General features: G+C 36.8%; 2 protein-coding genes across 2 annotated transcripts in view; both read right to left on the bottom strand.

Annotated features, from left to right (window-relative positions):
• LOC134665840 (cystinosin homolog) overlaps positions 1–3,522 on the bottom strand; it is a 231,110-nt gene extending 227,588 nt beyond the window's left edge. Inside the window, exon 1 of the mRNA XM_063522868.1 lies at positions 3,518–3,522. The gene's annotated coding sequence lies outside the window, so the exon portion shown is untranslated. The remainder of the gene's footprint in view (positions 1–3,517) is intronic.
• LOC134665844 (uncharacterized) overlaps positions 1–18,026 on the bottom strand; it is a 58,144-nt gene that overhangs the window by 4,151 nt on the left and 35,967 nt on the right. The window contains exon 2 of the mRNA XM_063522872.1: positions 1,650–1,708. Within this exon, the coding sequence (XP_063378942.1) occupies positions 1,650–1,708 (59 nt within the window). The remainder of the gene's footprint in view (positions 1–1,649; positions 1,709–18,026) is intronic.

Below are 18,026 nucleotides of genomic sequence, written 5' to 3'. Positions count from 1 at the left end.
GGCAACACTAAGCTCGCAGGTAGAGAGAGTGTGGGAGAACGGCAAGATGTAGGCATTGTTCAGCGACGCGGAAAAAATCAGGACTGTTTGATCAAATCGGTGTACAATCGAAAGGAAATCGGCCCGGTAAGGGACATGTGAACGCGCTGAAGTGCGTCCATTGTCGGTTGCCATTCATAAAGTGCACGTGCTATTCGCTTGGGAATTTTAGCGCTGGTTGCGCCACAATAAGAATAATAAATAATGATTACGTAAAAAAAAATGTTCGACAGTCTGTCTCGATCGCACTATTGTTGTTACGCGTAGGTCTACGTTTCCAATGAAATATGGCGCTAACGGCCATACCTACAGATTGACGCCGGTAAGAGCGTTTCAAAACCAGCTAAACCAGGAATTCAGATCAAGATGCCGCCTGTATTTTTCTTAAGTACCTATAGTCAGATTGGCAATTGAATTTGCTATACTCAATTCAACAACTGCAACATATTAACGACTTTACTGTGAGAACTTCCTACGACATTTACCTGCAAAATAACATTTCACACGTTTTTCAATCAGTACAGTTAACTTCAATTTAGTTGGGTAAAGAGCTACGCGGTGGTTCCATGTGGATATAATAACAAAAACTTTCCCATTCTATAACAATGTGCAGTAAAAATAAATTCTCACATTACGTAATCATTGAAAAGTAATCTAGGCCCCAAGAAACTGATTTCAGATAGCTGGTTTCTCTTTCATTCGAGTTTATGATGAGTCAATCTCATACGCTTTGTTCACAGAGAAATTAAATTAGCTCCCTCAAAGGAGTGAGTCAATCTGCGATATCTTTTTATTTGGTTGACCTCGCCTCGCGCTGACATTTAACATGTGCGTCTACTGTTGGCCCTTTATAGTGGGAGCAATTTACAGGTTTGGAGGAGATAAAAGTGAAACTTATTGAAATCATCGAGTGCAAAAGGCGCCGGAGACTCATAAAAAACACTTTTAGGGCATTTTAGGATGTGAAAAAGTACCCTCCTTAACCAAACTATATATACTTTGGTTAAGGAGGGTTTGGTTAAACTATTATAAACTATTTAGTAGGTATGGACTTCTGCATACTAACTTACTTTACCATAAATAGCGTAGGTAGCGTAGCGTAGCATAGGAACACTACTGACCACAGAAGAAGAATGGACATAATGTAGACCCCTGTCAATGTCATGTTTCATTAGTTTTGCGAGGGTTTTTTGATCTCTCGAACTCCCAAGCGAGACTCAGCCTTCGACAACTGATACACTCAGGTAGCAATTTTTTAACCCTATTTACCTTTGGGACTTGGGATACCTTCCGTCCGGTCTAATGATTAAAGAATAGGTAAGTAAATTCTTAAAACTACAACTCTATGACGCCAGGAACTATAGAGATACATTATGGATAATTATTTGTACATAACAATAGTTTTACGTTGGTGTTAATGGTTTACTACCTACTTTATGGAGGGACAATCTAGGAGGTTAAGATGAAACAGAGTTTATGACGTGTTTTGCAAGCAGCCATTTGCTTTTTAAGCAGTGTTTATACATTTGTTGACGGGAGATTACTCGAGAAAGCTGTAGTTATAAAAGGATAATAAAATGAAATGAACATTTTTATAATGTATGTCTTACCTGGCCAGCAGTATCACAGATTTCAACTCGGATCGGTCGGTCGTCCACGTCCACTACAACTGTAAACAAAAGAGAAAATATGTTAAATACATGAAAAAAAGAGCCTCCTATGGGTACCTGTATGCTACCCTTAAGATTGGTCATCTCAGAATTCAGAAGTGTGGCATTAACTATGTATTTTCTTAATACATATAGTAGACATAGTTTAGGCTTCGAGCAACACGGAAGGGAGGCGGCATTCGCACTATTTCCCCTCTGCCGAGGTACAAGATTAGCGCGTCAAAATAATCTAGCGCGGGTAATAAAACTAGTTGCACTTGGATTTTTCACTAGACCGAGTCCAGACGCGCGCGTGAACACTGCTGCACAAAAATGCCTGTTTGCTCGGTTTTTTGTTATAAAAAGAGGTCGGGGACATCAAATTTACAAAAAGAAAGTGTTACATTTCACATGTAATTTTTTTTTACACATCATACGTTAAATTACATTTAAATACAATTATTATATTTTAGTCTCAAGTAATTGTTGGATTTATCGATTTTGCTCGCTCAGTACAAATTGCGGATCCGTCGAGCGACAAATCCGACTTCTCATCTCTCAGAATACAATGACATACTTCAACGAAAATGTGTTAGTGTGCGTGTTGTGACACTAGTCACTCGTCCGTACATAAAAAGAGATCGAGGTTTGCAAGATTTGTCTTTGACGTGTGTCATTTTCTATGTATTTGTGTCGTCATTACAGATTGGATTTTGTACGTAAGTGTGTGAGAAATGCGACTGTGTGCACCTTTCCCCCGCGAAAAATGGCAGAAAGATTTGTACGGCGAGATATCGCTTGGGCCCCTCCCTTCCGACGTGTCGGAAGCCGGTGTTGCTCGAAGAGTTTAGGTAGGTAATAGGTACCTAACCTATGAGAAATAATACAAAAAGCGATTTGTATAATTCGCATCCATAAAAAAAATAAAAAAAGTTGCATTGCGATTCTATTTTTTTTATCAACGACAAAGCCAGCCATTATTACGCAACGGATTCATATTTGGAACGGCAGAAAAGTGGTATTTAAATGTCAGTACGAATATTACCTACACTACATGACTACACAACACCTGTGTTAACTAGATGATTTTGTTCAGCTGGGTAGGTGCGCTCAAATCACGTACGTACCATAAGTATTTGGCAAGAGTTTGTTGCAATAATAACTACGCGTGCTAGAAGGTCGAGAACTGTAAAAGCGAGATCACCTAGTCTAGTTGGTTTCATTGTTTAATATTAACCCAAAACGTAAATGACCCAAGGAGGGAATGATTATGTAAAAAATATAATAATTAAATAATAATATTATTACCAGACTACCTCCTTTCTTATGAACAGTTAATTACAATAGGTAGATAGGTATGAATAGGTACGATTATATTTCTACAACAAAACCTTAAAATCGAAGTTTTTGTATGAACGAACCACTAGGACATTTAGTTTCATCATCATAATTTAAGAGCATGGCTCTTGTCGGTGGTAAGGAGTATGCGCCAGTTTTCGCGGTCCTCGGTCAGGTTCTCAGTTTCATTTAGTTTATATTGATAGATATTTGCTAAAAACTGATTTCTATTAGTACTGTAAACTTACAGCAAGCTTAAGAAAGACACTAAGGTAGTAAAGTGAGATAGACATATATAGCTCTCTGACGTTGAGCAGGTTTGCAATGCACCTAAAGAGTTTATTGTGTTTATGGTAATTTATTGTTATAAAACATTATTAACTTTGTTATAAATATTGTTAAAATTAAGAGTTGATTAATACTAGTAATGTTCTTAATATTTTATCTTAACATAGTTAAAACCGTTGACAATAAAACGCCATTGTATGAGGAAGAACAAAACGCTTATGTCAAACGGAACTAATTGAATTTTTTATATAAAACACTGAACGACGCTTTTGTAAAATACGAAATTAAAACTTACTTATTCCAGAAGATAAATAGTTTTTATTACTGATTCCACGAGTATTTATCATCAGAAGTGGTCAGAACATTGAAAAATGAAGAAAAAACGCGATCGTAAGCGGCGTAAACGTGAGCGTAATCGAGCAAGATCTAAATCGAATACATCCAATGTTACTGATGAAAATGTGCCTTCAACTCGAAGAAGTCGTTCACGCAAACGCTCTACATCCAAATATGATCGAAGAATCACTTCGGAAAGTCGAAAATTTCGTCAAAAGTTTGACAAGAATCGTAAAAGACATCGAACTAGTTCGAGTTCGGATACGGATTCGTCGAAAGAAATTGTGTATAGAAGTAGATCACGTTATCGTACAGCAGGTAGGAAGCTACATAAAAATACATCAGAGACTAAGAAAGTACACCAAAGAAATCGGAAAAGGAGTGAAACACCCCGAAGACAGCGATCATCAAACTTGAAGTTTTTACATACACCTACTCGAAGCCCTCCGAGTCGTGAAACTGTTCAAGTGCAAGTACATAGAGAAGATACACATGATAGAGAATTAAGAACACCAGGTGTGGAGCAATATACTGCGAGAGATATTCAGTTTGCATCTGCTAATAACTGCGGCTACTCTACAGTTCCTGAAAGAATTACAGAAAGTTACCATAGTAACATAGAAGAGACATCTTTACCTATGCAAGCGCCACCAACAATTCAACATACATATCCAGAGGTAACATCAAGGCAATCAGGTATGCAGGATATGACATGTCCGGTTTTGGGATCGTCGACTACAAACCACTCAATGCAGCTTGTAGATAGTGGTTCAACAACACAGGCTATTATACCGGCATGGCCGATCTATGCACCTGAGCACCAGGATCAAGCTGTCCAAGAAAGTAGAAGTAACATCGATTCTGAGCAAAGTGTGCCAAATGCATCAGGTCAGTTTACTTTCCAAGATTTTATGAAGTTTATGAACAATGTCGTAAAACCAGAGCAAAATAAGATTCAATGTGATAAAAATATAGTTCCTGAATTTAATCCTTCTATTAAAAGTCATAAAGTAGAAAATTGGATTTCTAAAGTTAATGAATGTGCACTGATTTATGGCTGGTCTGATAGGCAAACCTCCTTTTACGCATTGCCTAGATTAGTTGGTCATGCTAAGCTTTGGTATGAAACTTTATTAACAGTAAATTATACTTGGCCGGAGTGGCAACAACAATTAAAAATGCTTTCCCGTCTGATGTTAATTATGGTTCTCTATTGACTGAAATGTTAGATAGAAGGCTTAAGGCAACTGAAACATTAGATGATTATTATTATTCAAAAATGGCTCTATTAAATGCATGTGAAATTACAAACAAAAAGGCTGTGGATTGTTTGATTCATGGACTTGATGATAGGACCATTCGGGCTAGTGCTACCTCAGCACGGTTTACACAACCCGAGCAATTGTTGAAATACCTGAAAGAAATGAATCGTGACACTAGGGAGTCTAGGTTATTTAAAAACAAATCTGTTCCTTCTAGCAGCAGTAATGTTACATGTGCAAATTGTGACCAAGTGGGTCATCATGCAAATCAGTGTAAAAAGAAGTTAAGATGCTTTAATTGCAAAGAGCTAGGACATGTTATAATGAAGTGTCCAAAGACATTGATCAAATGTGAAAAATGTAATAAAGTTGGTCATAAAACTGAAGATTGTTATTCAAGTACTAAAACAAAAAATGTAACAAATTCAGATAAACGGGTATGCACAGTTGAGTCGACAAAACCTTCTCAAACTAGTTCAAAATATTATAAATTGGCACACATCAACAATTCTACTAGTGGCACTTTGTGTTTTATTGATTTTGGCAGTGAATGCACTTTAATAAGAGAAGACTTTGTCGACACTCACAATCTGGTCGTTGAAAAAGATTGCATTCCTAACATAAAATGGGTTGATGAGACCCGTTTAACAGTAATTGGTAAAACTAAAATCCTATTAAGAATTAACCAAGTTGAGGCATTAATTACTGCATTAGTAGTGCCCCTAAAAGAGTTACATGTGCCTATTCTAGTAGGACATGATTTTACGGAATTACCACACGTATTAGTCATAAAATCAAGCACATCCCTGGAATTATTAAACCGTGACATGCCATCAGATTTGTCCAAAATTGATCATGAAATCAATTGCATTGTAAAATTATATGCGAACGATGACATTACACTTAATGGAACTGGTAATATTAAATGTAATACGCGTGATCTGACAGAAGGTGATTTATTTGTGTCAGGACGTTATCGATATAACGGACCTGGAAGCGAATATTACATACATGAGGGTGTTTATAATGTACTTAACAATCAATGCAATATATTGGTGTCTCCTTCCTCTAATTGTTTTCCTGTGAAGAAGGGATCTCTTTTGGCCCGAGCTGAGTTATGTAAAAGTGAGGTGCCAAGGGATAATGATTCTGTGAAGTGTTATAGAATTCGGGTAGATTCCCAACAAATCGAACGCGACGAAATAAATGTTAATCCGGACTTAGACGAAAGACAAAAAAATCTGCTTCATGATCTGATACAGAAATATCGCGGTACTTTTGCTCAAAACCTCTCCGAACTAGGTTGTACCAATTTAGCTGAAATGGATATCAAGCTTATTGACAATACACCGGTAGTATACAGACCATACAGGTTGAGTTGCACACAACGTGAAACAGTACAAACCATGGTTAACGAACTCATTCAAAATGATATTGTAGAAGAATCTACTTCCGATTATGCTAGCCCAATAATATTAGTGACAAAAAAAACGGGTGGGCATCGTCTTTGTGTTGACTATCGAGCATTAAATAAACGGACCGTAAAAGATCATTTTCCACTGCCACTCATTGAAGATCAAATTGATCAGTTAAGCGGTAGTCGATATTTTTGTACCTTAGATCTGGTGAGTGGATATTATCAGATACCTATTAAACCCGACTGTAGACACTTAACAGCTTTTGTCACCCCGGATGGGCTGTTCCAATTTAAAAGGATGCCGTTTGGCCTAGCAAACGCACCGTCAATTTTTCAGCGGACTATGTCCAAAGCGTTGGCGTTATCTGGTACAAACGGTGAACTTGGAAACAAACCAGCATTGGCATACATGGATGATGTCATAATAGTTTCAAAAGATTTTAAGGACGGAATTGATAAACTAGAGTCAACATTTAAATTAATGGATGAAGCTAATTTCACACTTAATATCAAAAAAATGTAGTTTCTTTCAAACGACTATAGAATATCTAGGATATGAAATCTCGAGTGAGGGTGTCAGACCAGGTAAATCCAAGATTCAGGCCGTAGAACAATTTCCAATTCCGAGAAATGTTCACGAAGTTCGACAGTTTAGGTTTAGCCAGTTATTTCAGGAAATTTATAAAAGACTTTTCTCTTATTGCTAAGCCATTGACTGACTTGACGAGAAAAGACTGTTCGTGGAAGTGGACAGAGCTCCAAAATGATGCGTTTAATGTATTAAAAGAAAAGTTAGTTGAACGACCAATTTTGGCAATTTATAATCCAAGAAGTGAAACTCAGTTACACACGGATGCGAGCAAAATCGGATTAGCAGGAATACTGCTTCAAAAATAATCTGATGATGCTCCTTTTAAACCTGTAGCATATTATAGCAGAAAAACTACCATAGATGAACAGAAATTTCATGCATATGATCTTGAAACGCTGGCTGTGGTAACATCACTAAGTAGGTTCAGAGTTTATCTTCTTGGAACTAAATTTACTATAGTCACTGATTGCAATGCGTTAAGAGCAACATTTACTAAGCGTGATATTTTGCCGCGAATAGCCCGTTGGTGGCTAACTCTTCAAGAGTACGATTGTGACATCATCTATCGTCCTAATCATTCTATGGCTCATGTCGACGCACTTAGTCGAAATCCTATTGATGTAGATCCTTCATCTGACGTTTCGTACGAGGCTCCTCGAGTATTATTTATTACTACCGAGGATTGGCTTTTAAGTTTGCAATTAACAGACCCGAAGATCTGTCACATTCGTGATGTTTTAGAAGATGCAAAATATAATGATATTGTCGATATCAAACAAAACTTCATTGTCAAAGACAACAAATTATACAGGAAAGTTAGTGACAATGAATTGAAATGGGTCGTACCAAAAGGAGCCCGGTGGCAAATATGCAAACAAAATCACGACGACATAGGTCACTTTTCTGTGGAGAAAACACTATCTAAAATTAAAAAGGATTTTTGGTTCCCGAAAATGAAAAGATTTGTGACAAAATATGTTAAATCTTGTGTCGCGTGTGCTTATGGAAAGGCCCCGTCTGGAAAAAAAGAAGGATATCTTCATCCCATCCCTAAAATTGAAAAACCCTTCCATACAGTGCACATTGATCACTTAGGCCCATTTGTAAAAAGTACTCGCGGGTATTGCTATTTACTTTTGGTAGTAGACGGATTCACCAAGTATTGTTTTCTGAAACCCTTGCGTAACCTAAAATCGGCGCCTACTATTGCCGCGTTGCAGGATATATTTACGACCTTTTGTTACCCTAAAAGACTTATATCAGATAGGGGAACTTCCTTTACCTCTGAAGAATTCAGAAAGTTTTGTGACAAGGAAAATATAAAGCACATATTAAATGCAGTCGCGTCGCCTCGTGCAAATGGACAGGTGGAGCGTTATAATCGCACAGTGTTAGGTTCGCTCTGTGCATATGCAGAGGTTCACGGAGAAAACAAATGGGATATAGAATTAGGTAAGATCCAATGGGGTCTTAACAATACTTTAAATAAGGGTATTGGTAGAACCCCGGCGGAAGCCCTTTTTGGACAAAATATGTTTCATGGCGGTGAGAATATGTTTGTTGATGTGTTTGCAAATACTAGAACCCAGTGTGATGACATTGGAGATGTTAGGGAAGGCATTAGCAAACATATACAGAAAGATCAGGAACAACAAAAGAAAAGATTTGATAAGACTCGTAAAGAACCAAATACGTATTCTGTAGGTGATTTAGTAAAAATAAGAAAACAAGTTGCACAAAGTGAAGGCCAAAGTAAAAAACTCTTACCTCTATTTTCAGGTCCCTATAGAGTAACTAAAGTTCTTGAAAATGATAGATACGAAGTGTCTAGTATTCCTGGTTCAACTATAGGGAAAAAGAATTATTGTAATGTATGGGCAGTCGATCAGATACAGCCCTGGATCAGTGCACACATACAAAATGCTAGTTCGGAAACAAATAGTGAGTCTGATAAGGAGTAATTGTGTGTGATTAAATTAATTAATGTTGTCTGAAATCAGCTTTAATTGTTAGAGTTATTAATGTTATTATTCAATTGAAATATTGAAAATGTTTAACATATACTTTCAAATGGTATACTTAAATATGTCTTTTAACTGTAAAAGGTAATACTACTAAAGGTATTAAAGGTATTAGTACTTATATAAAAAAAAAAAGAATGTGATGGCTGTGTGTTACTTATAACTTTCAGATGAAGTTCACAATGCAGCTGAAAGCCGTGGGTGACCAGATCAATTGTGAACTGGTGAAGTCCGCGGTGCAGCTGGATATTGAAGGTGGCCGGATCAATTGTGAACCGGTGCAGCTGGAAGTCGTGGGTGGCCAGATCAATTGTGAACTGGTGAAGTCCACGGTGCAGCTGAAAGTTGTAGGTGGCCGGATCAATTGTGAACCGGTACAGCTGGAAGTCGTGGGTGGCCGGATCAATTGTGAACCGGTGAAGTCCACGGTGCAGCTGAAAGCCGTGGGTGGCCAGATCAATTGTGAACTGGTGAAGTCCACGGTGCAGTTGGAAGTTGTGGGTGGCCAGATCAATTGTGAACTGGTGAATCCCATGATGTGATATTAGTATTATTAACTTTATATAGAGAATGGGAAATGTGATTAACTAGAAATGGGTTGTCATATTTCATATCTTAATTAATGTGAAAAATTGTTTCACAATTTTATAACTAAAATTATAAACTGTAAAGTGATATTTTATATTTAGTATTTTGTTTAGGGACAAACAAATTTTTATCAGGAAGGCCGACTGATAGATATTTGCTAAAAACTGATTTCTATTAGTACTGTAAACTTACAGCAAGCTTAAGAAAGACACTAAGGTAGTAAAGTGAGATAGACATATATAGCTCTCTGACGTTGAGCAGGTTTGCAATGCACCTAAAGAGTTTATTGTGTTTATGGTAATTTATTGTTATAAAACATTATTAACTTTGTTATAAATATTGTTAAAATTAAGAGTTGATTAATACTAGTAATGTTCTTAATATTTTATCTTAACATAGTTAAAACCGTTGACAATAAAACGCCATTGTATGAGGAAGAACAAAACGCTTATGTCAAACGGAACTAATTGAATTTTTTATATAAAACACTGAACGACGCTTTTGTAAAATACGAAATTAAAACTTACTTATTCCAGAAGATAAATAGTTTTTATTACTGATTCCACGAGTATTTATCAATATATAGCATAGAGACACTGTCTTCGTATTGAAATACGGGGTTCGTATCTCAATTCGAAGACAGTGTCTCTATTTTTTTTCGTCTTTTAGACCAGTGCTGCTAATAACTAGACTGACTAGTAAGTAGAGCTAGCAATTATCTATTCTTTACTGTTGCGCTATATATTAAGCCCTTCGTATACTAGCGTCTTCCGACGAACATACTTATATTAAAAGAGTCATACGTGTCTCACAGCCAAGCGATTGTTCCGTCCTTTTGCAGCTACGTCCTCCTGTCGTATTGTTTTAATATAAACAGCCTGACCAATGAAATAAAGCTTACAGACAAGCGTTAACAACGATGGTAGCCTTTAATGAGTTAATACCTTTCAACCAGTAGATTATACCCCTTCTATTGTATTAGAACGTGGATCCTATGTTTGAGCATTAAGAGCCTTTTTCGAACAGTAACAGAACTACTTTCAAGAATGTCTGAAGCTTTAAGGATTCCTTAGATACGGGTTAAAAGGATTGTATTGTTTTTCTTAATATACGGATAGAATTATGCACTAACATCGATCTGTGCTTAGACATTTAATCTATGTATTATATAAAGTATACGTATACAATTATAATATAGTCTTTTAAAAACGAAAATCATAGGTAGCTGAATAAATCCATATGATTTTTTTAAATCTACCCGATCAGTCGACCGTCCGGGTGGGCCTATTGCTCTTCCAATTGACCTTTAGCCGCAATGGCGACATCCATCAAATTGCAAGCAAGTGTGAATTTACTATTAGCTAGAACAAATTAAATAATTTTTCAGAAAATATTTTAATTTGTTTTTATTTCAAGTAGAAACACCGCCGCGATAACGGTGGTTCGATTCCAGCCTGGGGTACTGGAGGCCTTGATCACTTTTTCTTAGTATATGACATTTATTTCAGTTTATAAGTGTGAATTGAATACTTTTTATTAATTAAAGGGTCTATGTAAGTACCCATTATCCCATCAACAGTGCCCCAGTCATGGTCCTTGCTCGCGAAACAATTGCACTGGTCACACCGGTTCAGGACAACGCGCAGGATGTCCGAGTGGGCTGTTGCGTGTCCGGACGGCTCGTGCCATAAAACACCGGGACAAAGGAACCCATACGGTATTCTAGTCCATACTTAATATTATGAAGGCGAAAGTGTGTCTGTCTGTCTGTTACCTCTTCAGGCTTAAGCCGCTAAACCGATTTAGTTGAAATATGGTATAGAGATAGTTTGAGTCCCGGGGAAAGACATAGGATAGTTTTTATGTCGGAAATCATCCCTGAAGAGAGTGCAAAGGGAGGTGGAATTGAAAGAGTTAATGAATTGCCTAATAATTGAAGTAAGCAATGCGCGAATTGAATGATTGCTATTAGCATTATCCAGGCGCTATACCTACTTTAGCTACTGTCACTAATTCCACGCAGACGAAGTCGCGGGCAAAAGCGAGGATGGTATATATTATTACTTACATACATAGATTTTTGATTTCCGAAGTCAAACAGAATGTTTAAATAGCCCCTGTGGCTTGTTGGTAGTATAATCTTTAAAATCTAAGTTTCGTCTATTTTCTTCGCTATCGCTCGGATATGCAAAAGCGACCAAGAGGCAAATAAACATAGCTTCGATTTTCAAGGTTCGCGGTTAGCCCGCATGACGGACATACAGTTACGTAGTACCTATAGTAGTGCATGGTTACAGAAAAAAAAAGCTAAGCATCATGTATAATTACTATTTCTAGCGTAATTTAAAAAAGTATACCTACCTACATTAAGTTATACTAGTATATTTTGTTTCATAAACAGCGTCGAAATAAAAAACTAACAAAACAGGTCATGTTTTAATCAACTTTTCAATTTGCCATAAGAAACTCGTATTTACCTAATCGTAACAAGTATAAACAAATGACAATTAACTTGACAACTCTGCGAATAACCACTAGGTCAGTTTCACCTTAATACTCGTAGATCATTAATTCAATGCTGTTTAAAAAACTTGGCCTCATAAAATAATACCTGGGCAAGATAGGCGAAGAACCTTATACGTATACTCAACTCATAGATTAATCACTTAAGTGGAGTACAGTCATATCCTCAGATATGGATATTGGTAGTTGTAAAAGGAAGTTGAATCATCGAACGTACAAAACGGTAGGTAGGTCTTTAGAAGTCGGAAATAGATACCTAACCCACTGAAATACTTAAGGGAAATAATTTAGCCGATGCGAAAATTCGCATGCGAGTTTCATTACGTTGCGGGTTTTGATCGGTCGGTTGCCGTAGCCGGTAACCGTGTAAAATCGTATGCGAGATCGCCGGCCGGGCCGTTTAAATCCGCCATAATTTTCAAACATAGGTATATTAGGTATCACAAGTTAGCTTTTACGGACCTAGAGACAGTAGAAACCAAATATTTGGTTCCTATTGTATTTATTTTTCAATTATATTTCCTCTTTGTCGCAAGTATTGCATTTTCTCTTACCTACGATTGAAAAGGTCCAAACTCACAATCGTGCATTGTAATAATAGATTTCACATACTTACGAATAGTTTTCGAAAACATTACTATGGAAAGACTTAAGAACCGAGTGACCATGAATCACGGTGCTTGCTTCAATGACCGTTACAAGGCGGTTCTAAATAGGAAAAGAAAAAACTAGTTTGTTTCCTTGACCACGTCGAGGGCCTAACTAAGGTAACATGATAAGGTTGCAAGCAACAATAATTTATGCGCTATTTACGTAGCGGTATTTATTAATACTAGAGTACACAAATCAACAATCATGGACTCAATAATCACACTAAAGGCGGATACTCCCTGCTGTAGCCATACCGTGAATGGACCAGCGAATGGTAAAATCTGCGCATCACATCCGTGCGCTGCAGTGGCCGCTGCTTTTTTTCTGATAAGGTTTTGTTGTCGATTGTAAGAATAGCCCAGAAAAGACATTAAATTATAATGTTAAACTAAAAACGGACTATAACTATGCAAAATTATTCATCAGACTATTACTTCTATGCAATATACATATTACTCAGATACCTACGTACGAAAGCTACATGGCCCGTGGCGTGGCCCTACACAAAAGCCTTTAAAAACTGAATATGAAACAACACGGTTGTAGAGGGTTCCTTGTGAACATCTCACCGTCACCACACTGAACATATCCAATTTCAGTGTAACGTCAAGTTTCCTAGCACAGCTTTTACTAAAGAGATTACCTTTTGTATGGCTTCGCAAGACCCTTCCCGAGATAGAAACTTCTTTGTCTGCGACTTAGGTCTTCAGACTGAAATAAATACCCGTTCGCAGCCGCAGCAATACCTTCCCTATAGTAATAGAAAAAACGGGCAAGTGTGCGTAAATTACATCATTAATTATACGGCTCGAAGGACCAATGTTCAGCGGTGGAGGTGGAGTGGGCTGGTTCCGTATGGGCGAAGAAGTAAAAATAATTATATTTATTCAAAAGCACAATTAGCACATATTTTAGGTGGAAATGTGAAGTGTATGTTTCTCGTTTTCGTATGGTAACAGCCTCCACAAATAGAACTAGAGCATAGAGCATCGAGGAGTGTAAAAAGGAATTAATAGAGTTTCGTTCTGTTGCCAACAGCATCTGCTCATATTTCTACTTATAATTATGAAAACTATTACTCGTACATACTTATATTGTGGCCGAGGACTGCCTTTTTGGACTATTATTTAGGTAAGTACCTATTTCGTTTCTGCAATGTCGGTAAGGACTTAAGTATAAAATCGTTTAAAAAAGTCGAGTAAGACAGTTAGTTGTTCCTAGATTGGCTTTTATATTGTGTTATTAACTGAATTCACACATGACTGAATAGGTACTAGAAGAGTTCTCTTTTTAGGGTTCCGTACCCAAAGGGTAAAACGGGACCCTATTACTAAGACTTCGCTGTCCGTCCGTCCGTCCGTCCGTCCGTCTGTCACCAGGCTGTATCTCACGAACCGTGATAGCTAGACAGTTGAAATTTTCACAGATGATATATTTCTGTTGCCGCTATAACAACAAATACTAAAAATAGAATAAAATAAAGATTTAAATGGGGCTCCCATACAACAAACGTGATTTTTGACCAAAGTTAAGCATCGTCGGGAGTGGTCAGTACTTGGATGGGTGACCGTTTTTCTTTGCTTTTTTTTTCGTTTTTTTTTTGCATTATGGTACGGAACCCTTCGTGCGCGAGTCCAACTCGCACTTGCCCGGTTTTTTTTCTTTACATTCCTTACCTACTTGTTTGGAAACCGTTCGATATTTCCCAGACATAAGTAAGAGACCATTCATATTCTTATTGGAAAACATCCCTGCTCTTCCTCATGAATGTATAATATATTGAATAGACGTTTCTATTACAAAAATATGTATGTCTAAGGATTCATTATTCCATTTAGCCGCTTGAATTAAGGATGTCTCTTAGACCGGCCCTGGGCCGGGCTGGAGGTTCCGGCGCTTCATTTTCTATGGAAATCACCACGTGATCACCGATCAGCCGTCATAGAAAATGACACATATCGGACGCCCCGGCTCTATCCCGGCCCGGTCTAGCGTGAGTCATTCTTTAAGTAGATAAAGTGTCCTTTCTGTACAGCTTTTTCCACGCTACTTATTCACTTCACACATTCATTAACATCATCGCTAAAATACTTAATGTTAGATTGTTAATAGCCACGTTTTAAGTAACAATCAGCCACCTAATGGTTGAAAACCTACATGTAATTATGCAGCAGTTAGGTATTCGTATTATAGTGCGTGGTTCCACATCAATATTTCTAGTTCGAGACAATATTTCATCTCTAAGTCTCAAAAGGGAATATCTAAAGCAAATATTATCCTTGTCCTAACGACAAAATAAAAATATGCAAATTTTCGGGGAAATTGGTGAAATAACACGGCTCTATAGTGAAACAAAAGACGTCCTAGTGAAGGGCGTCGAATTTCGAGAATTACTTCAATGGTACAAAGACTGGGGATTAAGCCCTTTCATAACCCTTTTCTCCTTGGCCAATCAACCTTTAGGTGCGTCTAGCTGGCGCCAAACCTGACGTAGCCCCAATTTAGTGACCTATAAAAGAAAGTAGGTTTAGCAAACAGACCTTGCGAATATTTAGAGTGCTAACCCAGTTATGCGCAGATCCTATACTTTATTATTTATTAGGCACTTGAATCGCGATGCAGAACGAATATCTTATAATAATAAAATTGTTTATGAATCTGCAACAGATTTAGGTAGAGTGATTTATTATTATTTCGTAGCGTTAGTTAGTACCTATTAGCCGTTTTCAGATATTCAATCACGATTTCAAATCTAGGCTAGGTTCTTCATGAAATATGTAGTTTTTCTAGTTAAGTCCTTGTAGATCGATTTTACAGTGAGCCTTTTCACTATATAAACAATAAGGCGAAATCATAAAAAATACGAAACACAACATTTACCATTGCTACACATTGTTACGTATTATTTCTCTGAAACCAGATAAGAATTCCGGATGAGGTCGCTAAGCAATATTGTCTTACAACTAGTTACAACGACGGTAAAAAGGCCTTAAAGATAATTTACTGCTTCGGTACACTTTAAAATTACTACCCGATTGGTAATCGATGCGATTACAAGGAATCGATATCTCCAGTTCGGAATTGGGTCGTAGAGATGCAGATGATAACAAAAAATATGCAGCTTGCATCGCGATATCATGTTTTAATAAGCGGTACTAAATGTTAATAAATCGTTCGATTTCTTAATGGACAGTTAGCATCAAATATATACTCGTAGTGACGGCTAAAGTAGCCAAATATATCGTAATATACAGTGAAACCTGGTTAAGTGGGACCTGGATAAGTGAGAAACCTCTATAGCTGGGACTCATGGTGCGGTCCCGGCACTTTGGCGCTGAATTATCTCTGTTAGTGAGATAAAACGAACCTCTATAACTGGGATTAGTCGCTGTGATTTTATTGTCACATTTACCTCTATAATTGAGACAGAGAGTGTATTTTACCTCTTTTACTGAGACTATATTTATAAGATTACATTCTCCTAATTGTTTTTTAGGAATTGACCTCTGTATCTGAGATAACGTCAATCTATGACCTCTCTAACTTGGACTTTATTGATCAATTTCCGTATTCTTACTAACTCTTAGTCTATCCACAAATTCGGCATGTGCTTAATTGTGTCTAAACGACTTCAAGTTTGATTTAGTTACTTTATGTAGTTGAGTCTATCGAAATCTTGATAAGTAACACGAATAAACAAATTTTCATTTCATAAATTTCTAAGACGCAATGAAGTCCGTATCAAATTTAATTTTATTTTAAAATATCTATCCTTTGGAGAATCATTCAAAATGAATTCAAAGAAATATTTAAACAGACTTAAAAAATATTTAGGGATAAGGTTTATTTGACCTTATTTATTTTTAAAGATAATTACAAAATACCTTATTAACCACCTCTATAACTGAAATAGAGGTCTATTCTCACCTCTATTAATGGAACCCTCTGTAAATGAGACAGAAATTTATTTGTACCTGGCTAACTGGGAGCCTGGGTAAGTGGAAAACCTCTTTAAGTGAGACAAATTTGCTCGTCCCTTGAGATCACACTTATCCAGGTTTCACTGTATATAACTTTGTTGCCATAGAAATAAGGATGTGTTCCGAATAGTTCCGATATACACCGTGTTTTTATTGAATTCCGTTAACTTCGGGGTATGGTTAAGTACGTTTAAGAGAACTAATTGGCACAGTTAATTTAAAAAAAAAAAAATTTTTTTTGCTTTTTTTTAAATTATTTAAGTTTAAAAAGTAATTAAATGTAGCATATAGCGTAGTTGTAATACGGGCATTACATTTAACTCAACCAAACAATTGAAATCTTTGACATATCAATGTCATTTCGAATATCGATCGATCGAGATTGTACTTAAGTTTAGTAGCAAATGTATGAATTCATTCTAAACACTAATCAATATGTATACCGGCCCTAAGGCAAGTGTACACGCTTCTAGAGGCGTTATAGGAAAAAAATAAATTATTGATTATCTCTCAAATGGAGTTAATTAGAATATCGGTATCTTTGAGAAAGTTACTTGATTTAAGCTCAGGAATGCACCCTTGAAATTATCGGAAATAAAAAAAAAACACGGTGTATTTGGCTACTTTAGCCGTCACTATCTATTTGATGCTGACTGTACCTATATTATGAATCACTGTGCAGCAAATTAAACGGTATCCTCTTGGGTCGTCCCATTCGTTTTTCGTCAAGTTCTTAAATTAGTCCTATTCTGCTTTCGTCACTCATTCTACATTGAAAGCCACCGACGATTATGACGAATGTAAAATGAGTGACGAAAGCAGAATAGGATTAATTTAAGAACTTGACGAAAAACGAATGGGACGACCAAAGACGATACCAATTAAACGAATGTGACAAAAAAAAAATCAGTCATATCATCGTTTTTAAAGTATGAACCTATAACGAGTATAGAGTCGGACCCAGATAAGTTGGCAGCGATTTTGATAGCACAGACTGTGCAAGTGTTAAGTAGAAAATTAACGTTTAAAATAAAACCCTTCACTTCAAATATTTGTCACAATAAGCTCCATTTCACACAATTTGCCTGTGGTCCATAATAAATAAAGTGTATTTGTATTTTGTACTGTCCTGTAAACACGAGATGGCATTATGGCAATCATGAGCTTGTCATTCGTCATTACATCCGGCCGTGGAAATGATGGAGCCCAAACAATTGCCATTATTTACCGGCATCGTCATTGTCTGGCGGTTTGTTTACCACGGAACAACATGCGTGTAATTAGGAATTAGCAAATGTTGTTTACTTCTTGCTTGGTCACAGTGTTTGGTACTTACTGAAGA

Source organism: Cydia fagiglandana, chromosome 7, assembly GCF_963556715.1.
Source record: "Cydia fagiglandana chromosome 7, ilCydFagi1.1, whole genome shotgun sequence".
Classification (NCBI taxonomy): Eukaryota; Metazoa; Arthropoda; class Insecta; order Lepidoptera; family Tortricidae; genus Cydia; species Cydia fagiglandana.
This window is presented reverse-complemented; position numbering and strand designations above follow the sequence as displayed.